The sequence below is a fragment of the Neophocaena asiaeorientalis genome, unplaced genomic scaffold (genome assembly GCF_003031525.2).
Source record: "Neophocaena asiaeorientalis asiaeorientalis breed wild unplaced genomic scaffold, Neophocaena_asiaeorientalis_V1.1 scaffold889, whole genome shotgun sequence".
NCBI classification, from domain to species: domain Eukaryota; kingdom Metazoa; phylum Chordata; class Mammalia; order Artiodactyla; family Phocoenidae; genus Neophocaena; species Neophocaena asiaeorientalis.
In genome coordinates this window covers 25785-53391 of record NW_020171798.1, presented here as the reverse complement: position 1 = coordinate 53391, position 27607 = coordinate 25785, and the positions used below count along the sequence as shown (strand labels likewise).

Below are 27607 nucleotides of genomic sequence, written 5' to 3'. Positions count from 1 at the left end.
TACGTGTGCTTCTGGCCTCACCTGAGCGAGGCCCTCTCTGCATGGCAATTGAGAAAGAATTTTCCGTTTCTCAGAGTTCTATAAATTCCATTAAAATATCCTTTTCTGGCAAGTTATCTTGTCTGAGTGATAGGTAGCTATTTGGTGAAATTATCCTGGTTGACTTAAATTCTGTCCTAAAGGAAACAGAACCACTAAGTGTCATGCCAAAATTACAGTATTGGTAGGAAAAAAAAATTACTGTGGGCACACTTAATCTTTTTTTTCTTACCCTTAAAATATTTGTCCAGGAGCTAGTATAAATATTGGGTTTAGAAAAGGGGCAGGGGTGGGGGAAGGCTAGTGGAAAGAATATTAAACCTTGCGTTAAAGATCTGGAATCCAGCCAGTTGTTCTATTAATTAGTCATGTGACTTTGGGCATTTTCCCCTTTACAAGATTAGGGTCCTCAGATGTTCAATTACTCTTCAGCAATTAGCCAGTGTTAATTTTCACCTGCTCTTACTAAACAGTTAAGACTGGTCTCTGGACAGAATAGCCACTGCCCCTTGCAAGAAGGATTTAGGGAAAGGGTCTACCTCATCTTCGTTTCTAGATGAAATTAAGCCAAAGATCAGACTCCTGTCCCTGCTCACGGCAAAAGTACCTTAGTCATTTAGCATCTCACCGCGAGGCAGTCTAAACCCTAGCCTGGTAGAGAAGGCCTGGGATCAAGTACTGACTCTGCCCCTTATAGTGTTGGGAAGATCAGGTAAGGTAATACATGTGAAAACATTTTGCAGTCTGCATTAATTCGCATTACTATTTTGAGCAACATAACACCCATTGTTTTAATTTTTCCATTGCCATACACAATTGTTTAGTGCCTACTTTGTATAGGATGTTATATATCTATCTACCTGCAGTAGTCTGCACTTTTACATATATAATATTCATACTTTTGCTTAGTCCTTTCAGGTTTCAGGCATTGATGCATATTCAGAAACCAAGCAGCAAAGATGGTGTTAGGTATTCTGGTTTGCCATTAGTTTGTGGTCCTTTTGTCCTTTTTATCTCAGTGGTTGGGTCTTCAGGATCAAAGATACGAGTATATATGACATAAAATCATTGATATTATGAAAATCATCCCCAAATGTTTAACACCTGTTGATAGTAAGATCCGAACAAGGAAGAGCTATTCACTTTCAAATGTGAAGTTAGCACTTTAATAGAATTACTCACTCAACCTTGTAAATTCTGCAGCCATTCATTCCTACCGTCTAAACCTACCCTAATATTGCAAGATTTCTTTTAATATTAAGCAACTTAATTTTGTTTATATTTTTATATTTGTCAAGTGGTATTGAAGAATATAGTCTTCTTTAAAACTTATATGTCAACAATAGTGATATAAATATTTAACTATGTTTATCTCTATGGACAGCTCTGATGATCCACAGGCTCAGAAATACATCAGGGATAGTAAATGTTTAGTGAGTATGCTTCTATTATTATTTCCCTATTACACAAAGTAATTGCCAATTATATTGATTTGAAACTGTATTTTTATTAAAATCATTCCTTATTTAACACACTCATAATTTCCTTCATAGGTCATTGAAAAAAATGGGAAATTACGCTATGAAATAGATACTGGAGAAGAAAAGAAATTTGTCAGCCCAGAGGATGTTGCCAGACTGATATTTAGTAAAATGAAAGGTATTGAGCAAAAGAAAAGATCTTTTTAAAAACTGACCTTTAAAAAAATCTAGAGATGGTTTTTGATCTGGGGCTAATAAGCAGATTATTGAGTGAATGAGCAGTGAGGAGACCTAAATTATGCTAGACCTGCCCGGGCCACTAACTGGCTATGTGACCGTGGTTAAATGACTTATTTTCCCTGACCTTGGTTTCCCTAGAAGTAATGTAAATGGATGGGGCCAAATTAGCATTTTCAAAACTTCTTAAGATGAAGTGACCAGGTGGTCCAGTGGCTAAGACTCTGCGCTCCCAACGCAGGGGACCGAGTACAATCCCTGCTCAGGGAACTAGATCCCACACGCATGCTGCAACTAGGAGTTCGCATGCTGCAACTAAAGATCCCACATGCGGCAACTAAGACCCAGTGCAGCCAAATAAATAAAGTTTTTTAAAAAAAAGATGAAGTGGCCAATAAGCTTGGCGAATAGTGAATGTCGTATCTCTTTCAAGATTGACAGTGCACTCTCCACGGTAATTTAGGCAGATTAAGTAGGTCTGGTTTTATCTCCACTTCAGGTGAAGGCTTGGAGCTAGCTGAGCAGCTATCTGTGGAGCAACTTGAGGGGTTCTGGAGTAGATTACTGGCAAGGCTTACTTCAGCTCTGGAATGTGTAATGGATTTGTGGGATGGAAGGCAGCCTTTCACCATGGTCGTTGGTCTGCACATGAGTGCGTTGGAAGCTCATTGTCTAAGAACCCGTCTAATTTGGGAGATGGTTGAAACTTGGAAGCCTAAGAGCAAGGCACTTCGGAAAGTACTTAGTTCCATGTCCACAAACTACACCAAAACCACAAAAAAGTAGTGCACAATTTAAGAGAGCAAGAGAAGATCATTGGGGTGGAGCAGTCAAGTGAACTGGCAAATCCTTATAGTGAGAATGTCTTTGGCTCAAATTAACAAACCTCAGAGTATCGCTTGACATTTTTGTGTATCATCAGAATTTATTTTTATATATATTTTTTCTTCCCATTTTATTAAGATATTGACATACAGCACTGTATAAGGTGTACGGCGTAATGAGTTGACTTATGTATATCATGACATGATTACCACAGTACGTTTCGTGAACTTTTAAAATATTTTTTTCACGTACAGAAACAGCACATTCTGTCTTGGGCTCAGATGCAAATGATGTAGTTATTACTGTTCCATTTGATTTTGGAGAAAAACAAAAAAATGCTCTTGGGTAAGTATAATATGGGGTTTCTTTTACTTGCTTAGTTAAAGGAAATAACAGATTTCACAGTATCACTATATAGTGAAAGATAAAATTGCATTCGAAAATAATTTACACAATAAAGTTGTATTTGTAAATACATGTATATTTACATATGTAAATCGTGTGGTAAAAAGTTATGGTAGTAATCATTAATAGTTCCTTTATTTTATGAAATGTCAAAAGAACATAAAATTAAATGTACTTTCTTAGCTATTTTGATTGGAAATGTTTTTGATTACCAGGTTAAGTTGATGTTTATGAATCACTTTGCCTTAGTGTCATGTAATTAAGGCTTACGTGGGAATTATATAAAAATAAGCAATTTTAGAAAATATTTGCGATTATTTTTTCACCTTAGGTTAACATCTAAACAAAAAGTTATATTTAGTTTTTATAGGTTGTTATGCAAATGTAATTGGCAAGCACCCAGTCTTTTGCTCTGTGGATAGAGTTCCCTATGGGGCTTTGCTGAACACCTGAGTTGCTTCTGGGGCAGAGAATTGGTTTATTTACTTGCACTTGTGGGGTGTTAAATGACCCTAAATTAAAGAAGTTGGAAAATGCTAAAATGTATTATAAGTATGTCCTAATCTCTTTCTAAAGTTTGTAAGCTTGAGCACTTGGAGAGCTTTCTCATCCTTACTCAGTATAAGCACGTTATTTTCTTTGTCAGGGAAATAGACTCTGAACATTATTATTTTAAACAGGAAGTGATCTACGCCTAAAGACTTAGGTCTGTTTCTTATGTTCTGTTATCTTCTAAAGATCATTACCCTTCATGTTCTACTTACAAACTCTTATATGCTATTGCATAAAATCTTCAGCAGAGCATTTCTAAAAATGTAGACATCAACATGTTGTGATACTAAATGTGTTAAAAGTAAATTGCCCACAGGGAAGCAGCCAGAGCTGCTGGGTTCAATGTTTTGCGGTTAATCCACGAACCTTCTGCAGCTCTTTTGGCTTATGGAATTGGACAAGACTCCCCCACTGGAAAAAGGTAAAAACCATATTTGCAGCTTTAAGTTTTTCACTGCAGAAAACATTTTAGATTATAGCAATTATTTCAGTAGAGATTGTTACATAGCACAGTGGTTCCAAGCCTTTATGGATGGAAAGACATCGAAACTCTCACCTAGAGTTTTTCAAATAGATGAGAAAGATGTCCTAGGAAAGCAGTGAAAGGGTATAACAGGCAGGAGGGAAGGTTGAGCTTTTCCACCCTTCTCTTATCACCTACACTTTGTCCCCTTAGTGGAGGAAGATTTGAAATTTATAAGCCCAGCCAAGTTCCAACTGAAGCTCTAGGGCACCGTTAATTTTACTACCAATTCTAATTATTAAACATGCTTAGAAACAGTGAGGTCTTTTATGTACATTTGTCTTGGCAGGAGATGGGGGAAAAGCCAGTATGGGGATTTAAGACTTCATTTGATAGTGAAATAGTAAGACATACTCCTAATTTAATTATAAAACTTGTCTTAATAGATCTGACACATCGTGTAATTTTAGGGAAATCAATTCAGATGTGTTAATTTCCCCTAACTGTGTCATTTCATTCATCTCTCACAATTAAACTAATATGTATAAATTACTAGCAGATTTTTTTTTAGGTAAACTAAAATATAGAATATAAATTACAATATCAGAAATTTTGGATTTTGATACATAGGAAATTAGCTCCTAGTTTTGCATATGTTTTACTTTTGTAGAACATGTTATTGCAGTAGTAACAAGCACAATATTAACATAAAATTTCTATGTTTAATTCTCTTAAAATTCACTTTAATTACAAATCTCTTCTTTATTTACTTTGAAAAGTTAGTGTTTTGAACTCCAGTTAGTCAGAAGAATACAGTTTTACCAGTACAACTAAATGAAAAAGAGCTTTGACTTAAAATCAGAAGATCTGGTTTCTAGGCTTAAGTCATCACTGAGTGATGACTATGGACAACTTAGTTACTCATGTGAGATTTTCAGTTTCCTCATATGTGATTTATAGTGACTTGTTACTTTAAGAAGTCGAACCTGGCTTTACAATGCTGTGATTCTCTCATAACTTACTCATGTTATCTTTTTTTTTTAAGCAACATTTTGGTATTCAAACTTGGAGGAACATCCTTATCTATCAGTGTCATGGAAGTTAACAGTGGAATATATCGTGTTCTTTCAACAAACACTGATAATAACATTGGAGGTACACATTTCACAGAAACCTTAGCACAGTACCTAGCTTCTGAGTTTCAGAGGTGAGTATAAAGGGACTTGATGATATATTTCGATTGAAGTTTCACTTCAGGTTTAATTTTTTCCTAATTTATTTGAAATTGCCCTTCAAAGGAGGACATGTTTTTTCCAGTGCGCCGGATATTTTTGTGTCTAAAGTTCTAAGGTCTGTTCTGGTAAACCGGGGGAAGCAGAGGCCAGGCTGCCCAGTGCAATGTACTTGGATTTTTCCCTCAGTTCTTCAGTGGTTGCTTTTATGTCTGGATGAAGGAGGGTAAAAGCACTGAGGCCTCACTACCTTCTGAACAGTTTTTACAGGTGTAGAAGATTATGTTTTAGTTACGTTCCAGTAAGTGAATGTCTTGCAGAGTGTTTATTTTATTACTAATCTACTACCACAAGGAATATTTTAGTTTTGTTGCTGGATATAATTATTCCATTCAAAATTCTAATCCTGTTTGGCACATCATGAGTCAAATATATAGAGGTTATATTTGGGACGTTCCTGCTGTAAAAAGAAGCTGAGATAGCATTTTCATCAGTTTGACTAAACTGGGTAAAAAGAAGTCTTGAAAAAGTGATAATTTCTCATTTCTTTAATAAAGACCTGTACTGCTTTTTGTTGTAAAGGAGTTCCAACTCAAGGAAGGGCTGTGTTAATTTTACTATGGATTTCAGTTTTTCAACATGTTGAAAAACAGGGCCATCAACATCACCACTTAGCAAGCAGTTTTAACAATTAACTCCCCTTGGAGGTAGAGGAACTGAAATTTTACGTATTTCGTTACGTTTCAAATTTCTCTGAAGAAGCACTTTTAGTTCTTTTTTTTTTTTTGCTGGACAGATAATTTTGTGCCATCAAACAGTAATCATGCTGTGGTGGTAGGGGGTGAGGGGTGAGACTTGACCCAGTTGCATGAATGTCCTTCAACCTCCTTTTGTCTCATCTGCAAAAAGATGATGGCTCCTGTACTTCTTCAAAGCACAGTCCATTATTGTGATTACAGAAACCAGCAATTCAGAGTGTTAAGTATATTGATTATTCATTTTTCTTGAGACACTTCTTTAAATGCAGAGAATTTTCTTCGGATATTTTGGAGCTACTAAAATCTGGTATTAATATTGATTCATGAGCTTATAGTTATCCTAATAAGGATTATCCAGATTTTAGTTACAATAAATTCTAAATGACCTAGTAATTTTTAAACTTCAAAGATTGTATTTTTAATTTAGATCCTTCAAACACGACGTGAGAGGAAATGCCCGTGCCATGATGAAACTGATGAACAGTGCTGACACTGCAAAACATTCTTTGTCAACCTTGGGAAGTGCCAATTGTTTCCTTGACTCGTTGTATAAAGGTCAAGATTTTGACTGCAATGTGTCCAGGTAAAACTGCAGTTCAAAAAACTTAAACAAAAGACTTTCAAGTGTATTCACATTTAGGTGTAATTTTCTCACTTTGGGTTTTTCGTTTGCTCATTTGAGGTTTATTAGCCCTCCATAAAAGGGGAGTTTTCCTGTCTTTACTTCTGGGGTCCAACTCTTGTCAGACTAAATAACTGTTCTCAGAGTAATCTTGTCAGCTGTGATTGCCCTGTTATTTTACAGCTACAAAGAGCAGTGTGTGAAAAGGGCTTCCTAGATCTTTGAAAGAAAGATGAGAGAAGACTTGAAGTTTGAGATTTGCGAGTTTCTCTTACTGAATAGCAGTCCCACCTGTATAGTCCCTAGTTCTCTCTGGGGCTTGCACATGTATCACTGCTGAATAGCAGTCCCACCTGTATAGTCCCTAGTTCTCTCTGGGGCTTGCACATGTATCAGTGGTTGTTACTATACTTGATCGTTACCCCTGTGTGGCAGGCTGTATTCTAAGTACTTTCTACGTATTAACTCTCAAATTCTCCTAACAACCCGATGAGGTAAGTACTGTTATTTTCCTTACTTTACACAGGAGGAAGCTGAAACACAGGTTTCATTTCTTGTCCGAGGTTATCCAGCTAGTAAGTGACAGACCTTGGACTCAAACCCAGCTAGTTTTGACTCCAGAGTTCCGTTACCTATCACAGTACTTTGAGGATTGATCCCTTTCTTGGTTTTATTTGATCTGTCATCCATTGGCAGCATTGTAAATTTTAATAGCTTTTATGACATTTAGTAAACACAGGTTTAATGTGCATAAAATTGTTTTTAATGCTCATATCTTTTACATAATCCAAAACATTGCTTACATATGATTGCACCTTCACCCAGGAAGTCCAAGGGAGGCCGTTGTCCTATCATCCTATCATTTTGCATTGCATTTTACTCACAATAATAATAGCTACCGTTAGCACAATTTAAACCTCCCAACAAGATAATGGATGACTTGGAAGCATAGTGAAGTTGTCCAGAATTACAGTATTATATTATTTTTAGGCTTTTACTGAGTCTGTGTGGTTAAATTCTCTCTTCATCTGGCCCTTGTAGTTTAGCTTCCTCATCTCCCTGGGCTTTCTCGAAGACTCCAGGTCAGCACTGCCACCTGTGGCTGTTTAAACTTTTTAATTAATTACAGGTAAATAACATTAAAAATTCGGTTCCTCAGTAGCATTAGCCACAGTTCAAGTGCTCAGTAGTCTCATGTAGCCAGTGGCTCCAGAAAGTTCTCTAGATCTTTTAAGAGAGATTTCAAGCTACCATCTAAAAGAAAGTTGTTAAATTGAATTTAAATCTCTTTTGTGGCAACAGAGTCTTTATATTAACTTAGTACTAAGTTTGTCCAAGTACTCAGTATATGTTTGCTCATTAATAAGGAAATAGAAGGAAATAGAATTTATTAAGAAGGAAATAGAATTCGTAATTTTATTTGCTAGCATGTAAGCTTCTCAGTTGGTGCAAAAGAACTAAACCCATGTGCAGCATAGGCTCAGACTATAAAGAAAAGTAGTGAGAAACAATTTTTAAAATTTTAACACATAAAAATAGCAAAAATTTCCAAACGATGGTTTGATTTGGATCAATAGATTTATTGTCAGAAATGCCATACACTGAGTATTTATTTTTAGGTGTTTTGAAAGCTTACAAGCAGGCTATGGGTAAGATAATCTTCCATCTGAATTTAATACTAAACATCTTCATACATTTGCAGATGGATAACCTAGACCTTTTCACCCCATGATACTGCACTGCTGGGTGTTTAACATCCTGTTCTGATCATAAACCTATTCTAAAGAGATTCATCACAGTAGGTTTTGTCATTAACCTTCACAAGAAAAAGATGTCTTGTTTGACTTTTTTCTGTGTCTTCTCTGTGTGTATGTGTATTTGTGTATGTGTGTGTGTACAGAGCAAGATTTGAACTTCTCTGTTCTCCACTTTTTAATAAATGTATAGAAGCAATCAGAGAACTCTTAGAACAAAGTGGATTTACAGCAGATGATATCAACAAGGTAATACTTTTGTATTTTCTTATTTATGTTGGGAGTAATTTTCAATTTGGAATTTAGGAAGCAGCCCCTTGGTACTGAAAGAATATTTTTATACATTTAAATATCGTCTTAGCTTATATTAGGAAGGACATTGATTAAATTTTGATTAATGGCTCTAATGAACTCATAGTTCTGTATGTTCATTTTCTTAGCAAAAAAGACTAATTCCTTTTCAGTATATTTTTTTATATGTAAGCAAAAATTGACAGATATTAGAACATTTGCCATGTGTCAAGCACTGTTTCTAAGCGTTTTACATGTATTAACTTGCTGATTGCTCACCAACAGCTCCATGAAGTAGGTGTTATTATTTATCCCCATTTTAGAATTGGAGGCACAGAGGTTCAAAGGTATAAGTAACTTCATGGTAATTGTGTGTTTAGTGGTAGAGCTAGGATTTAACTCAGTGTGGTTCCCAAGTCTGCTCTTAACCAGTACACCAAACTGCTTCTCTCTGCTTGCTGAGAAATATTGCATATTTGCTTGCATAAGAAAAGATTTTGAGACTTTCAAAAATATTCCAACTGTTTACTGTTCTCTTTTCTCCCAAGATTATTTCTACTCATTTAAAATACATATACATTTTTTTCATTTTTGTTAATAAAGGAATTTTCATATAAGAAAACTCAGAAAATAGGTAGTGTTTTATTTTATAATAAACTAGTCTAATTTGTATGCACAATTTTGAATTCTATGTTCCTTAAATAATAATATAATCAATTTCTTTGCCCATATTACTGTGTAGTCTTCATCAACACAATTTTAAATAGGCTCAACATCCTAGAAAAGGAAGAGCACCGTAGATTATTTCATTGTTCTGTTTGGACTCCTAGATCGGGTCTTCCCCTCCCCAGAACAGTGATACCCATCTTTTCCCATATTTAAGGTTACTCCTTGGGATAGATTCCCATAGTAAAATCATTGGGTCAAAGAGTATAAATAGATTAAACCTATTTTTACCTTCAGTTACCTTCCAAGAGAGTTGAATTAACTTATACTTTCATCAGCAATATATGAGAACAGACATTTTACTGTAACCTTGCTGACACTGAGTTTTATCATTTAAAGATAAATTTTCCATTAGGTAGTTGGAAAAAAGATATTTTTTACTTTATATTTTATTGGGTACTATAGGATTCTTTAAAAATATTTATTATTAATATTATTAAATAATGTTTAATCATGTGTTTCCTTATGTGTAAATATTTCATATTCTTTGCCTGTTTGATCAATTAAATCTTAGTATTTTTTAAAATGTATTTGTGTAAATGCTTTATATAATCAGAGGATTAACTGCTGTTTGCTTAGTCTTCTTTTGAGGCGTGCAGTTCACTGTTTAACTTTGGTCCTGTTATGGAGGAGGGTATTTGATACACTGAGGTTTTATTTATCTATTTAAATCTGTCGGTCTGTTACTATGATTTCTTCAGCTGCTTCTAAGTTTATAAATTCCATCTTCGTTCAGGTGTATTTAATACTATTTTCTTTTTGCTATAGTTTGAAAGTTTTTATATTTTCACTATTTTGCTGTATGCTGTAAGATGGAAATTGCATTTTTTTGTCTTTTGGTGGAGGTTTTCCCTTCAGTCTAGTTCAGTAAGTATTTTTTTTGACACTTATAACATGCCATGCGTTGTGCTAGGTGATTGGGGGTGTGTGTGCAGGGGGGTGAAGGTGGCTTACAAAGATTAAGGCACATGGAAGAGTGGTACAAGGCAGGGGTGGAAGGGAATGAGCTTGGAGACAGACCCACCTGAACTGGAAGGCTCACACTGCTGATTGTTCCAGAACAGACAAATCACTTAATTTCCTGAGCCTTACTTGTCTCTTCTTATTAAGGAGGGTGATAATACTTAACTTATCAGTATATAAGTATAACTTACTCTATAAGGTTGTTATGAGGATTAAATGAAATATCATGTATGGCACAGGGTATGGTGTATTGTAGATGATCAGTTAATGTGAGTTCTCTTCCTTCATTAACTGGTCATACAGCCCTCACATTAGATACCACAAATGGTACGATCCTCAGTTGCTTGACTAGAGGTCAAGTACATCCTTAGGATTAAGAATATTGTTAAAGATTCACTCTCCAGATACTTCTAAAATACAAGCTTTTGAGAACTTAAAAATATAGAGTTGTCTCTGTAGTTTGTTGACCTTGCAGCGGTAACAAACAACCCCCAAGTCTCACTGGTTTTCTACTGTAGACAATTTTTTCTTGCTAGTGTTTCACGTGGGCAGCTGAAGGTGGCCGTAGGTCTACTGCTATGGCTCTTTTCCGTGCTTCTCCTTCTACCACCCAGGCTAAAGGAGCAGCTCTCTGGGACGTGCGGTTCTCACTGTGGAGGGGAAAGAGGAAGAGAGCTGGCGGAACATGCAGGGCTTTTAAAGCTTCTGCTTAGATACGTTGTACTTCAGTGTAGTCACATTCATTTGGCCAAAGCTAGACATGGCCAGGCCTGAGTGTGGGCAGGGAAATCTCCACCTGCACGGAGGGGTTGCCAATTCCGGGCAGTGGCAATGGGCGGGTAAGTATAATCCTCTTATGGGGACGGAGGGAGGGCTTTACAGTCATTCACACATTTAATCCTCACAAAGGCATCAGGAGATACGCACCGCTATCTCCATTGCCAGAGGAGGAAACTAAAAAGGTTCCAAAGAGGTTAAGTGCTTTGCTTAAAGTAACGCTGGCACGCGCTTGCCGGCGCTGGGATTGGAGCTCACAGTCTGCCCCCGCAGTTCGTGCTCGCTCTTTACTCTTACGCCCATCGCCTTTCCCACTCTAGTATCGGGCAGTCTAGTCTTAGGAGTATTTGGTTTTTCCCGAAGGAATCCTCTCATCGAGTGCTTGAGAAGGACACGGCTGATCTCTGAGGACAGGGAGCGTCAGGGCTCCTACTCTTCATTACGGTAGACTTCCTTTATCTCCGTGTGCTCAGCGCCGTGCTCCCCTCTCTCCCCTGCTGGCCCCAAGCTGGGCCGAAGCCCCGTGTCTGAGGGGGCAGGAGGCGCTGATGGGTCAGGGCCAAGGTCTGGGGGTCTGCTGGCCCCGTGCGCGTGCTGGCGGGGCTGCTCTCCACCCGGTGTCCCGCTTTCACCCCTCGGCTTGGCCCTCGCTTCATGTGGCCTTTGGTGCTTCGCAGTCCCAAGCCGCTCTGGGTTCTGTGACGCAAACCATCTCGCTTCCCCTTTGGTTATCTCAGGCCACGTCAGCTTTAAGACAGCTACTTCTCTCCCTTTCAGCTTCCAAAATTTGCTGAAATCTCAAGCTCAAGTTCTCTCCTGCATTTATTCTGCCATTTATGTCTTCTTAAATTCCCTTATTGTCTACAAGTGGGCTTGTAGAAGGGTACGTAGATATACCGATGCAGTTAATTCTCGCCGTTTTTACCAAGCATCCAGACTCTTCAGCTGCAATTTTAATACCTGCATAGCATTTTGTTGCACTGATGTATCATAATTTACACAGCCAGTTATTTGTGTTGAGTGTGTATGTTATTTTGGTTTTATAAATAGCAGTCTTTGTGGCTTTGTTAATATCCTTAATTTCCTTGGAATAAGATTTGTGAGTAGAATCCCAAATTTTAAGACTTTTAGTATTTATCAGATTGCTCACCAAAAGCAATTTACTTTCTGAGTAGGTGTAAATCCTCATTATTAACGTTGCAATTTTTAAAAATTCTTTTTATTCATATTGGTTTTTTTCAGGGCACTTTAGAATTATTTTTTCAACTTCTTAGATAAAAATCCCATTGTGATTTTGATGCAGTTGTATTAAGCCAATAAAATTTGGGGGAGTGATATATTATCTTTACAGTATTTAGTTTTCCTAACCACAAAGTTGGTATCTCTCTGTGTTCAAATCTTCTTTAATACTTTATTGAGTTATGTGTTTTCTTAATTGTGGGATCTCTGGCTGTTGTGAATGAGATATTTTTATGCTTCTATTTATCAATACTAATTTGGTTTTGCTGATAGAATACTTACCGGTTTTGCCTCTTTATCTGATACTCTGCCACTTCACGAATTCTTGGTATTAATAATTTTTCAAGGAGTCTTCTGAATTTCCTAGGCATGCATTCAAATCCATTTACTAGTTAACACACAACTAATTATTGAGCACACCTGCTCCGTTCCAAGCGGGTTCTAGGCACTTGGGACGCAGCAGTAAACATAAAGTCTTTGCCGTCAAGAAACAGTTAAAATAATGCCCAGTTGTGATAACTCTTATGAAGAAAAATAAAGCAGGATAAGGGCATAGCTAGTGACAGAGGGTGATTTTGCAGATAAGAATCCCATCTAAGGAGATGGCTTTTGATCAGAGCCCTGCAGGGACTGAAATGAAGGAACAGACTGGGTGAATTTCTGCCGCTTTTCCAGGCAGAGGGAACAGCCAGAGGGGAGCAAGCTTGGTATGTTTAAGGGGCAGCAGTGGGGATGGGACTGAGTGAGCCAGAGGGGGTGGGAGGAGGGAGCAAGGGACCAGATCACTGGGAAAAGCAGTTGCAGTGGAGTTACGGAGGGAGACACCTTACTGGAGTGAGTTTAAATAGAAAAGAAGGTGAGTCCATGGACATGATAAATATGAATAACTCTTGAGAAGTTCTGCTAAAAGTTCGGCAGAAGGGAAATGGGGTGGTAGCTGGAGTGGGCTGTGGGCGTTGGGAGAGGGTTTTATCCGTGTTTGGTGATACTTTTATCTTGCATCTCTGTACCCCTCGCTGCTGCTTTTTTTTTTTTTTTGCGCTACGCGGGCCTCTCACTGTTGTGGCCTCTCCCATTGCGGACGCGCAGGCTCAGCGGCCATGGCTCACAGGCCCAGCCGCTCTGCGGCATGTGGGATCTTCCCGGACAGGGGCACGAACCCGTGTCCCCTGCATCGGCAGGCGGACGCTCAACCACTGCGCCACCAGGAAAGCCCTTTTTTTAATTTTTATTGGGGTTTAGTTGATATACAATGTTGTGTTAGTTTCCGGTATACAGCAAAGTGACTCAGCTATACATATACATATATCCACTCTTCTTTAGATTCTTTTCCCACACAGGCCATTACAGAGTATTGAGTAGAGTTCCCTGTTCTCGCTTCTTGTTTATATTTGATTGCCTTGGTCAGGCCTTGAATATTTTAGTTGACACTGGACCTCTTTCTTTTGTTCTCTTTATTAGGGGAATAGTGTTAGTTGTTTACCAACAGATTTAATTACTGGTAACTGGTTTGAAATAGATTCTCTTTATAATATTGAGCATTTCTCTTTTTTTCTTTTTAAAGGTGTTTTAATATGAAATAGGTGTTGAGTCATTACAGTTGCTTTCGGACACCTGCAAGACAGCCTTATGGTTTTCTTTATATTTGTCTTCAAATTATTTGATGAATTATTGATAATCTCCTAATATGGAACTATCGTTGTATTCCTGGGATAGATCTTACTTGGTTATGAGGAATATTCTTTTGATATATTACTTAATTTTCTGTGATAATTCATGTATCATTTTCATGCTCTTCATGCTAAGTTAGCAGAAATGAGATGGGCTATTTCGAACTTTCCTGCCTTATGCATATTGTCTGAATAACGTAACCCCTTTTAACATCAGACACTGAAAAGGGGAATGGTCCTGTGCTTTGGGCTGCATTGGTCTAAGGAAGTGCCTTAGCTTCTTGCCTCCAGCTCATTCTCTTCTTCCTGGATGATGAGATGGACCATGGCTTATCGGTATGTCCCCAAGGCTCCCGTTTAGGGAGAGTCAGAGGCACATGGTTGAGTCTCAAGCAATGAGCGAGTGAGAAGCTGGAGCCAATGCTCAGACCTTTGCTAACCCTTCCTCTCCCCACCTCCCTTTTTTTTTTTCTGTCCACACAGCATGACCTGCTCTTTAAGGTTGTATAACTTTGTAAGCAGAGACTGCTTTTCTCTTTTAAAAGCTCCCGAGACATACTCAAGAAATAGGGGATTTTAAAGTGCTTGAACTTACCTAGAATGACAAAATATCACAATATATCTAATTCGTTTACTCAGAACAGTACCTTCTAAACCAAGACATCCGGTGCTTTAATTGCCCTTTATTCCAAGGTAACATAATCATGCACGATGTTCTTCAGGAAGTAGGCTGATAGTACCTTCCTTTTCTTCATAACCCAAGGCAGAGTGTGAGAGAGGGTCCAAGCTCATTTCATTTCGTCATGAAAAATATCACCTCACAAAATAGGTCCGCATGACTACTCCAAAGATAGATGTACAATTCTCAAGTCAGCCTTCAGTTCCACAATGTGGGAATATGATTTTAAGTTATCACTTTCATAGCTGTAATTTAAGTTCAACATAAGAAAAATGTGCCAAATTCCTTGCCTCGTGAGTTTTCCAAAATACTCATTTCTCTAGGAATAAGCAAATCAAACCCGATACCAAAGTATCGGTAGTGTTTATATGGAATTCAGTGTCAGTCATAAGCACATCGTTGGCCCCAATCTTATCCAGCGCACTGATGCCGGGATTTTTCCCAAAGATGATATGAAAGAAGGTCAGTTTCTTTCCGCACATAAGAATACAGTATGTGTATCTTAGGCCCTACACCACAGTTAAGCTGCCCAGATGCCATGTAGTACGGTAGACTCACTGTACCATACCATTCTTCCAAAGAGAAGTATGTCCCCCAACCATTGTTCCTGAGACACACAGTCTGGCGATCTTCCTTTCATTCTCCTACTAGTTTGAGAACTGGGTTTAGAGAGTAAAGAGTTTCACGTCGAACTCTTTGCTGTAAGAAAAGTAAGAGCACAAATAGGATTGTAATTGGCAAGGACCAGTAGCTGGTGGGAGGGCCACGGGCGGTAGTGGTGGGCTGGCCACACACACCAGGAGCTGTTCTAGCCCCGAAGGGGCAGCTGCTGCTCCCCACCAGTCACTGCCATCCAGCGATGCAGGCCAGTGCTGTTGGAGCCTGGGACGTTTTAACAGACTCTCAAAACTAGGGCTTACCATCAGACTTTTTAATGTTTCAATGTTAGTAGCTAATGCAGAACCTTTGAAAACACTATGTGAAGAGAGAAAATATAGCTTGTCTGATAGAATTTGCAAGTTGCTACTTGGCAACCTCTACTTCAGAACGTGTTGTTTTATTGCTGTTTGTTTTTACTGTTTTGTTCCTAGGCTATCAGGTGCTTATAAAATGGAATTTAATACGTTTTCATCTTTTTAAGTATTCCAGGTTAGTGCATAATACATAAATTCTCTGTTCCTCAAGAATTCTAAAGAATTTGCCTATAAACACATTTTGTCTGAAACTAATTTTTGAAGTATATTTATAACTTTCATAATTTCTTTTTATTGCTTCAATTTTGTTTTTTGTTTTTTGTTTTTTTTTTTTGTGGTACGTGGGCCTCTCACTGTTTCGGCCTCTCCCATTGCGGAGCACGGGCTCCGGACGTGCAGGCTCAGCAGCCATGGCTCACGGGCCCAGCTGCTCCGCGGCACGTGGGATCTTCCCAGACCAGGGCACAAACCCGTGTCCCCTGCATCGGCAGGCGGACTCTCAACCACTGCGCCACCAGGGAAGCCCCTGCTTCAATTTTGAATTAAGTATTTTATAGACCTATTTCATAGTGATTTAAACTTTTAACATACAACTTTGCATAATGTTCTTGTAATTTTTAATTTTACGTAGCTTTTGATATTAAATTTTTAAAGTATAAGGAAGTTATTTAAATTAAAACTGGCCAATTTTTCTCTCTTTTTATTTATTTATCTTTTTCTTTTTGAGTTTATCTATTTTTTTTCTTTCCCTAGGTTTTGTAGATATTTGTTTTATTCTTTTTTTTACTCCCAACTCCTGGCACTACAACCCAAAAAAAACTTTCTTAGATTTGTTTTTCCAGGTGATAAATTTCTCTTTTCTAATTGTTTTATTTCTGGTTTGCACTTTATTTCTTCCAGTCTTTCCAGGATACTTTTATTATTTTTATAAATGTTTATTTTGAACATTAATTAATTTATTTCATTTTTTCCCTAACTAAAAAATTAACTGCCGGGTTTTCCTGGTGGCGCAGTGGTTGAGAGTCCGCCTGCCGATGCAGGGGACACGGGTTCGTGCCCCGGTCCGGGAAGATCCCACATGCCGTGGAATGGCTGGGCACGTGAGCCATGACCGCTGAGCCTGCATGTCCGGAGCCTGTGCTCCGCAACGCGAGAGGCCACAACAGTGAGGGGCCCGTGTACCGCCAAAAAAAAAAAAATTAACTACCATTTTACTCATTAGCAGCTTGGTTTTATTCCACAGGCTCTGATAGATTTTATTATTTTCTTTATTTTCAGAATAATCTATAATATTTTCAGTTTTCCTCTAAGTTTGCCAAAGAAATCTGAGACTACAGAGTAAATGTTTAAAGAATTTATTTAAATTAAAATTTTCCGGTTACTGCCAGCATTAATAATGACACACTATTAGTACTTTTTACCCTTTAAATGAGAATACCAAAAAACAAGATTTTCCAGGGTTTTTTTTGTTTTTTGTTTTAACACAGCACCACTTATTGCTTATTTATAAAGCATTTCGATGTTGACTATAAGAAGTTCATGAAAAGGCATAACCTCCATTTTTATTCTCATGGTATTTACCTGGTGTCAGACATTTTAGAGAAGACTTTCCTTTTAACTTACCTCCAAAGCAGACTTTTGGGAGAACTCTGCCGAGGCAAACCTGCTTTTCTTTTTTCTTTGTAACCCTGAGTTGATGTTCCTCATGCCCTTACCTGCGGAGGAACGTGGTCTCCCTCCTCGTTTCACGGCTGATGTGAGCGGGGCCTCATTTTCATCAGTTGCTCATCTTCTCCACCACATGGAGCTTTGAGAACATCCGTGTATAGACTGAAATTAGTAGTGATTATTGATGATTTCCCTCCTTGAGAGAACATACTCAATATTCTGCATACCCATGGACTTACAAGTGTTAAACGTATTAATTAAGGAGGAAATTAAAATATTTATAAAGGAGCAATTTTATTTTATTCAGCTTTATTGAGGTATAATTAACAAATAAAATTGTAAGGTATTTAAAGTATACAACATGAGATTTAGTGTATGTATTGTGCAGGGATTATTATTACCATCGAGTTAATTAACACATCTATCACCTTATATATTAACCTTTTCTGCAGGAGGTGAAAACACTTAAGTTTTACTCTCTTAGCAGATCTCAAATATACTACACAATATTATCAACTGTAATCACCATGTTATACATTAGATCCTCAGACCTTATTCATCTTATAACTAAAAGTTTGTATGTACCCTTTTACCATCCCCTCCCTGTTTTCCCTACCCCCTCAACCCCAACCATTTTTCTGCTTTATGTTTCTATGAGTTGTTTTGTTTGTTTTGTTTTAATTTAGACTCCACGTATTAGTGATACCGTGCAGTTTTTGTCTCTCTGTCTGGCTCATTTCACTTAGTGTAATGCCCTCCAGGTTCTTTCAAGTTGTTACAAATGGCAGGACTTCCTTCTTTAAACTGAATAATATTGCATTGTATATCTGTACCACATCTTCTTTATCCATTCATCCACTGACACACACTTATGATCTTTCCATAGTATGTTTCCAAATACCTTGGCTATTGTGAATAACGCTGCAGTGAACATGAGAGTACAGATATCTCTATGAGATAGTGATTGTTTCCTTTGTGTATATACTCAGAAGTGGGATTGCTGGATCATAAGGTAATTCTACTTTTAATTTCATGAAGAGTTTCCATACTGTTTTCCATAGTGGCTATACCAGTTTACATTCCCAACAGCGTATAAGTGTTCTCCTTTCTGTCCATCTTCACCAATATTTGTTATCTCTTGTCTTTTTAGTATTAGACGTCCTAACAGGTATGAAGTGATGTCTCATTGTGATCTTTATTTCCATTTCCCTAATGATTAGTGATGTTGAGCATCCTTTCAGGTACCTTCGGCTACTTGTAAGTCTTCTTTGGAAAAATGTCTATTCAGGTCCCTTGCTCGTTTTTAAATTGTGTTATTTGGTTTTTTGCTATTGAGTTAATGAGATTCTTGTGTATTTTGGATATTCACCCCTTTTTAGATATATGATTTACAAATATTTTCTCTCATTCAATAGGTTGCCATTTCATTTTGTTGATGGTTTCCTTTGCTGTGCATGCTTTTTAGTTTGATAAGTCCCACTTGTTTGTTTTTGCTTTCCTTTGCTTTGGGTGTCAAATCCAAAAAGCATTGCCAAGACCATTGTCAAGGAGCTTACCCCTTATGTTTTCTTCTAGGAGTTTTATCGTTTTAGGTTTTACTCCGAGTCTTTAATCCATTTTGAGTTGATTTTTATGTGTGGTGTAAGATAGTGGTCCAGTTTCATTCTTTTGCATGTAGATATCCAGTTTTCCCCACCCCATTTATTAAGGAGACTCTTCTTTCGTTGTTGTATATTCTTGGCTCCTTTATTGAAAATTAATTGACCCTATATATGTGGGTTTATTTCTGGGCTCTCTGTTCTGTTCCATTGATCTATTTGACTTGTTTTATGCAAATACCTTACTGTTTTGATTACTACAGCTTGTAATATAGTTTGAAATCAGGAAGTGTGATGCCTCCAGCTTTGCTCTTCTTTCTCAAGACTGTTTTGGCTATTTGGGGTCTCTTGTGGTTCCACACAAATTTCAGGATTGTTTTTTCTATTTCTATGAAAAATGCCATTGGAATTTTGATAGGGATTACATTGAATATTTGGAGTAGTAAGGACATTTTGACAATATTAATTCTTCCAATCCATAAACCCGGAATATCTTTCCATGTATTTGTGTCTTCAGTGTCTTTCATCAAAGTCTTGCAGTTTTCAGGGTACAGATATTTCACCTTCTTAGTTAAATTTATTTAAGTATTTTATTCTTTTTGATAGTCCTGTAAATGGGATTGTCTTCTTAATTTCTTCATCCAATAATTTGTAGTGTGTAGAAAGTAATTTAAAGTAATTTTTGATAGGTATGACCTTACTATTGCCATTTTGTTAATCATTTTCTGTCTGTTTTGTAGTTCATTTCTTTCTTTCCTGTCCTCTTCTTTCATGATTTGATGACTTTCTGTAGTGGTTTGCTTTAATTCTTTTCTCTTTACCTTTTGTGTGTCTACTACAGATTTTTCTTTTGTGGTTACCATGAAGCTTATGTAAAACATCTTACACAGTTAAAATAACATGTTTTAAGCTGACAACAACTTAACTTCAAACGCATACAAAAGTTCTACATTTTTACACTCCTTCTCCCCACATTTTATGTTTTTGATGTCACAGTTTACATCTTTTGTGTATCCATTAACAAGTTATTGTAATTACAGTTATTTTTAATGCCTTTGTCTTTTAACCTTTGTACTAAGGTTATAAGTGATTTACCCACTACCATTACAATATTGGAGTATTCTGAATCTAACTATATTTATCTTTACCAGTGAGTTTTATACTTTTATATGTTTTCATGTTTATTAATTAGCATTTTGTTTAAACTCGAACAACTCCATTTGACATCTTTTGTAAGGCCAGTCTAGTAGTGGTGAACTCCTTCAGCTTTTGTTTGTGTAAAAACACTCATCTCTCCTTCAGTTTTGGAGAGCACCTTTGCTGAATTGGGTGTTCTTGGCTGACAGTTTTTTTCTTATGGCACTTTGAATATCTCCCTTCTGGCTTGCAAGATTTCTGTTGCAAGACCCACTTATAGTTTTAAGGGTGTTCCCTTGTATCTAACCAAGTTGCTTTTCTCTTGCTGCTTTTAAGTCTTCCTGTCTTTAACTTTTGGCAATTTGATTATGATGTGTCTCAGTGTGGGTCACTTTAGATTCATCTTATTTGGTACTTTTTGGGCTTACTGGATCTGGCTGTTTCTTTCCCCAGATTAGGGAAGTTTTCAGCTGTAATTTCTTCGAGTAAGTTTTCTGCCCCCCTCTCCCCCCACTTATCCTTCTGAGACCCTTATATTTGCATATATTGGTCCACTTACTGGTGTTCTGTAAGTCCCTGAATGCATCTTCATTCTTCTTCCTTTTTGCTCCTCTGAATAACTTCCTCTGCCCTGTCTTCAAATTCACTGACCCTTTCTTTCACTTTATTTAGTGTGCTGTTGAAACCCTCTATTGAGTTTTTAAGTTCAGTTATTGTATTCATCAGCTCTGTGATTTCTCTTTGGTACTTCATATTTTCTGTCTCTGTTGAAATTCATACTTTGTTCATGCATTACTCTCCTGACTTCATTGAACATCTTTATTACTGTTGTTTTTAACCCTATCAAGTAAATCACTTATCTTTGTTTCATTAAGATCAGTTTCTGGAAATTTATCTTGTTATTTTGTTTGGAACATATTTTTCTGTATCTGCATTTTCCTAGACTCTCTGTGTTGGTTTCTGGGCTTTACATAAAACTGCTACCTCAAAAAAAACAAAAAACAAAAAACTGCTACCTCTTCCAGTTTTGACAGACTGGTCCTGTGTAGGAGATGAACCTTGTTAGTCAGTCCTACCTGAGTTCCTGGTAGCTTCTCAAAACTTTGTGCCCGTCTAAGCTGCCATTTGTGTTCTTGGTGGCTCTCAGTATTTGAGGGTGTGCCAAGACCATCATGAGTGATGATGATCAAAAAAAGAGGAAGATCAAAGGCAGCACCTAGATATAGGCTGATTAGAAACTGGACCCTCAGGCGGCAGCAGCTGGGAAAGCATGCAGTCACACCCTTCCAGGGAGAAGCTGGGAGATGGGCATGCTTGCCTTCTCCCTCTGTGCTGAACCCTGGTGTATAGCCACAGGGCAAGAGTTGCTCCTTTGCCCATTTAAAAACTGCTTCTTTGTTTGCTCTCATCCTATGGGACTCATGAATGCAAGCCCTGTTGGCTCTCAGAGCTGGAGATCTGGGGGGCCATCCTTTGGGTGGCAGCTATAAAAGTTGGGGCACTAGATGTGTGGGCAGGCTCATAAAGGGACAATTTTATATGGAGTTTTTGTGCATATTTAATCAAGTGGTACCTAGAGCTTAAAACGTAGTTGTATAAAAACATCTTTTTCCTCAAGAAAATTATTATTCCACAGTGAAGACAAAATCTATGGCATAGTTTTCACATAGGGAAGATTGCCACTGTTTATTTTGCCACAGAAATGCTGTGATTTATGTAAACACTTCTTTTAGATAACGCTTGAACAGTACGAAATATTAAGTACAGTATTTCCTATACAAATGTGTATTTATGGTTAAGCCTCATATGCCCAGTATTCATCAGGAGCCATATATATCTTATTATATTATATTTTCTAATATGTGGTGAGATCTCATTTTAAATTTTGTTGCTGTGGGTAAACAGTACGTTAAATATTTATAATGTATTAAATACATATTTATATGTATATATGGTAAGTATAACATAAAATAATATGTTAAAATAGGGCTTCTTATATTTTACCTTTTCATGTGATGAAGATGACTTGTCCTGTTACACTTAATTTTGAGAAACAATCATTGTTCTAAAAGTAAAAAACAAAATTATTTTTATTTTCTAGGTTGTCCTTTGTGGAGGGTCTTCTCGAATCCCAAGGCTACAACAAATGATTAAAGATCTTTTCCCAGCTGTTGAGCTTCTCAATTCTGTCCCTCCTGATGAAGTTATCCCTATTGGTGCAGCTATGGAAGCAGGAATCCTTATTGGGAAAGAAAACCTTTTAGTGGAGGACGCTCTTAAGATAGAGTGTTCAGCCAAAGATATTTTAGTTAAGGTATGTTGACCTTTTCTTCACTTTTCCATAGTAGTATAAATTTATCACCACAGGTTTACATACGTACTGTTTTTAAAATAAAACCTTGTGTACTGGTAAAAATTTTAAATTTCGAGTTATAAATTTACTTTTAATGAGTTTCTGATATTCTTTTAGTTAGTATTAATCTAATATGTTAATTTCTTTATTAACTGTTTTTAAGCTTAAGATTCTAATACAAGTAGAGAGGTGTATGTTTCAATTTATTTTTAAATAAAGTGGGTCGGAATGAAGGATCATTTCTATTGTCTTCTCTTTGCCGCTGTGTAGTTTGCAGATTATCAACAAGGAATATATATTAATTTATAATAGGAGTGACTCTTTATCATTGTAATGATATCAAAGGATGTGCATATTATTTTCCTGCTTATTAGGGAGTCGATGAATCAGGAGCCAACAGTTTCAAAGTACTGTTTCCATCAGGGACGCCTTTGCCAGCTCGAAGACAACACACATTACAGGCTCCTGGAAGTATATCCTCAGTATGTCTTGAACTCTATGAGTCTGAGGGGAAAAACTCTGCAAAAGAGGAAAACAAGTTTGCACAGGTGACTACATCAGATTGGACTATGAATTAATCACGTGAAACTGTTTAGTTTTTCCTTCTGGATTAGACTCAGTTTAATATCAATATAATATGCATATAGGACATTTAACACATTTTTATGAATGGATTACTTGTACTTATTTATTTTTGAAAGAGAGGAGAAATAGGCAATTGCATTTGAAAGAGTTAGAGGAAAATAAAGTACAGTTGTATTTCTACTGCTTGCCTTTGTGCTCTTAACCCTCCTTGGTAATAAGGTCAGTGGCAGTGGAAATGACATTTCTTTGTTTGCTAAATGCCAGGTGTGCTGTACTAGGCAGTTTACAAACATAATCTCAAAATGCTGTGAGATAGACATTATTATGTGCATTTTATAGATGATTAAGAAACAGGCTCATGGTAGTAAATACCTTGTTATTTTCTTGACTGAGCTGAGATTTAGCCTCAGGTTGGTTTTACTCCTGGGCCCATGCTCTTGCCATTATACCATGCTGCCTCTGACATAGGATAAGTTTGTTTTTTCAAATACCACATGCATATATCATAGGATATGGTCCTCCACATCCTTTAAAAGGAATGAGGTGGAGCCATGTTATTTGCTTAGAAACATGCCCAAGAAATATAGTTTCATTAGAGCACACACACAAGGACTGCAGAACTGTATTTACAGCATGGTACCATTGTGTTCAAGTACGATTGAGAGTGGGTGTGTGTGAAGGAGTGGCGTTTGGATAGGTGTGTGTATTTAGATACCCACGCGTGGATACAGGAAGCAACTGTAGGTATTTGAACTGTACTGAGGAAACTTAACAGTGGGTAGATTTGAAGGTACCAAGAAGGTTTTTTTTTACTTTTTAACACTTCATGCTGAATTTTTTACAGACAGAACAGAACATGAAGATTAATCACTTTTACAGTAAAAATAAAACAAATGTAGGTAACAAAAGGGAATGTATAGTATCTTTAGCTTTATATCTGTTTTCTAATTTCAACAAAAGGATAATGAAAACACACACACATAATATGTCTGGGCTCCACCTCAGAATTAACATCTTAGGATCTGCTGGAGAAGGGCTCTTTCAACTAGTAAAGGTTTCAAAGCTCCGCCAGATGTTTCTGTGGTATATCACTATAGAAGCATTTCCCTGTGCACCAGATTTCTAAACTCAGGTGGAAGTCTTAGTATTCCTCTCTGGTACATTTCTTACCTTTTCTCTCCACATACTACTCTTGAGACACTACAGCTACCGTCACTACATCCTAACTTACAGATGCTGGAAAGAGAAAAATTCGTCACATAATACTTTATTTGGAAGAGAATCTTCTAGAGATTCCATCTCTTCTCACCTCCTCATTCTACAAAGGAGTAGACTTAGTACTTACCTAAGGTCATAAAACTTGATTTTGGCAAAATCTGAAAAGTCACTTTCAAACTTGGTCTATTGGTATACCTTCCTCTAGGAAACCAAGGAGTTTTATAGTAAATTCGTTACAAGTGTAATCTTAGCTGTACCAAAAAAATTGACATGTATTTCTTTTAAATAGGTTTTCCAAGTGCATTTAAAATATTTGAATTTTTTAAGGTATATATAAAAGGCTTACCAAAATGTAATTTACGTGTTACTGTAACGGTGCAATTACCAGAAAGAAAAGCAGTCTTTGTTTTGTTTTTGTTTTTTTTTTTTAGTCTTTATTTTCTGAGACAAACAGTACTTCATATAAATAATCATCTTAATCTAGGACATGACATTTAAGAGGGACAAATATATTAAATATATTAGTTATCTTTTTAGAAGAGACATGTCAGTTAAGAAAGCTTAATTCTATTTTCCAAATTATGATAAATGGTAGGAGAATTGAAAACTGCCCTGTTTTAAAAGGTTCATTTCAGTAATGAGTAAGATTTAGTCCATTGGAAAATTGATGCATCAGTTTATTAATATGTCAAAGTACTAAATCATCTTTGTATTATTTTTGCCTTAAACAGGTTGTACTCCAGGATTTAGATAAAAAAGAAAATGGATTACGTGACATATTAGCTGTTCTTACTATGAAAAGGTAAAAAATTAAACGACTTCTGATGTTAAGAAAATTCGCTTTGAGACTTGACCTTTTTTATTAGTTTATTGATTCTTAACCTGTTGTCATTCTGGGAAAATCATTAATTAAAAACTTATAAAGATCTTATCAGTAACTGAAATTTTTGCCCTGTAAAATTACTGTATTTACAAAGAAAAGTATATCTCAGGTCATTTGCACTCTGAATTTTTTATGAACTCTTTTATTATTATGGGTGTAGTCAACCTAAAAAACTGGTCCATGCAAGTTTGAGATATAATTTTCATCAACATTAAATATAATTTTCTGAGATTTACATAATTGATTTTTTGTCCTATGAAAGGGTAGGTTTATTTCAATATTGCAACAGGAAATCTGTAGAAAATAAATTACTAATTAAATCCAGCTATTATCATTTCCTTAACAACAGTCCATCCATAATACTATGTGTTACAAGTAAATCAGTTCCAAATTAACATTAAGGACAATTCATTCCATAAACCATACTTAGCCAAAATGTAGAATTCATTAGGGTTGGTCTGCCATGGCCTGGGCTTGAAAACAGCTTGATACTTCTTGAACTTGCATAAAGTTTTCAACTTAAGGTATTTATCATCATGGGTTCTCAAGGAATACAACTTTTCATCACAGTGATCTAGGAGGAAATTTTTAAGAACAACTACCTAATTATGGCATACGGTTCTAAATGTAAAGACATAAAGTTGTGTCTCTTCTTTACCTCTTAATGCTCTTCTTTCAAAAAGTAAAATGATCTGTTGTTTACTCAAAGTCCTCAAGTAATTTCTTAAGGACTATCTGTTTTTATATATTGAGCTTATGAATTGTTATTTTTTGTTTGCTTAGGGATGGATCTTTACACGTGACATGCACAGATCAAGAGACCGGAAAATGTGAGGCAATCACTATTGAGGTGGCATCTTAGTGTTTGAGAGAAACCACGAATTTTTTAGAACTAAAATATCAACATTATTTGTTTTTGTTTATAAATGATGTTTATATTCAAATACTTTTTGAATGAACTGTATGATTTATGTTTCTATTTTAACTACAGTATATTGCTAAGTGTTGCAACCTTTTTTTGTTGTTGTTTTCCATTAAAGATTTCCTTTATTAGTGAGAAATACAAGGAACTTTTTCTACCATGGAGCTATTTAGAATTAAATTGTTTGAGTGGATTAAAGGAAACTTTACCAGAAATTTAACGTTGCATTTTAAAATTGTTTCTGTCTTTAGAACTTCTGATTTTAAGAAGTCATTTGTTAATTCTTATTAGATAACTAAGAACAATTTAAAAGTCTTTGATATTAAATGAAACAAAATTGCAGAGCCATATGCAAAGTAAGGTACCATTTTTGCTTAAAAGAAAAAACTAAACTCATAAACTCAATAATTGTTTATAAATATGCGTGTGACATATGTAGAGAAAAGTATAGAAGACTAAACACCAGACTCTTTTAACAGTGGCTTCTTTTGTGGAGGGAAATAGGGGAGAGGCACTTTTTCTTTTTACAATTATGTGAAGTTTGACTTTTCCCTCTAACAGATATGTTTCTCATTTGAAATTGAAAGATTTTTTTATTTTGAAGGGAGGGCTAGCCACATTCTGTTCACCAGAAAATGTTGACTAGTGCATTGAGAATACTCAGTGGGTTACTAAGGAAAAAGATTATTCTCTTAGTAAGACAAGACAAGCAATCTGCCTGTATTGAGGGGAGAGCTTGAAGGTGAGCTGTGTACATCAGACTCTAGATTTTATTACCAAGAGAGGATTTCCATTCGTTTCTCTCCTTGGTTCCCAGCAGACTGAGAAGAAATATCTTTACTCAGTAAAATTTTAAAACTGTGCTATTTTCCACCTGTTCAAGCTTTGGGATGTGCTTTATTATTACAGCTGCTTTTTATGGAGTTAGATGGCAGTGATCTTCTATTTCTAAAGATGTAGAAACCAAACTTAAAGTTTTTATTATTTTTCTGCATCAGATTATTGACAGAAACACAAGGAAAATTCAGGTATGAGTCTAAGTCCACAAAGAGGCAGCCTCAAAGGTATATATATCCTTTTGACTAAGGCTGAGTACTTAGTTATCTTTTATGATCTTTTCCCAAGTTACAAAAACTTTGAAATAAAATAATTATATATAAGCCATTAAGTATTTTCAGAAAATAGGAAGATACCAGCTGAACTAGTTGAACTGCTACATCTAAATGCTTTCAGTTATGCTTTGGAAAAGTGCTGTAGGATTTATTTTGTAGTTACTGTTAGCTCTTTAGACCAGGGGTTGGCAAACTATTGGCGATGTGTCTGTCCTACCCCACGCCTATCTTTGTAAATAAAATTTTACCAGAACATAGCCACACTCAATCGTGTATGTGTTGTATGTGGTTGTTTGCCACTCTAATGGCAACGTTGAATGGTTGCAACAGACTGTGTGACCCCCAGAGGTTTAAATATTTACTGTCTGGCCCTTTACAGAAAAAGTTTGTCAACCCCTGAAATAGATTATCGAAACTTATAGAATAAAATATCATAAGGATTTA

General features: G+C 36.5%; 1 protein-coding gene across 4 annotated transcripts in view; it reads left to right on the top strand.

The window, feature by feature from the left end:
* Positions 1-27607, top strand: part of LOC112395174 (heat shock 70 kDa protein 14) — a 35822-nt gene extending 8215 nt beyond the window's left edge. For 3 of the 4 annotated variants that reach the window (XM_024738477.1, XM_024738337.1, XM_024738266.1), the window contains 11 exons: positions 1424-1472; positions 1593-1698; positions 2837-2927; positions 3856-3960; positions 5048-5209; positions 6420-6575; positions 8515-8617; positions 22192-22404; positions 22818-22991; positions 24978-25048; positions 25913-27607. In XM_024738477.1, the coding sequence (XP_024594245.1) occupies positions 1424-1472; positions 1593-1698; positions 2837-2927; positions 3856-3960; positions 5048-5209; positions 6420-6575; positions 8515-8617; positions 22192-22404; positions 22818-22991; positions 24978-25048; positions 25913-25991 (1309 nt within the window). In that variant the 3' untranslated portion in view covers positions 25992-27607. Of the gene's footprint in view, positions 1-1423; positions 1473-1592; positions 1699-2836; positions 2928-3855; positions 3961-5047; positions 5210-6419; positions 6576-8514; positions 8618-22191; positions 22405-22817; positions 22992-24977; positions 25049-25912 lie in introns of those variants that run through there. The other variant, XM_024738410.1, reaches the window with a different exon arrangement.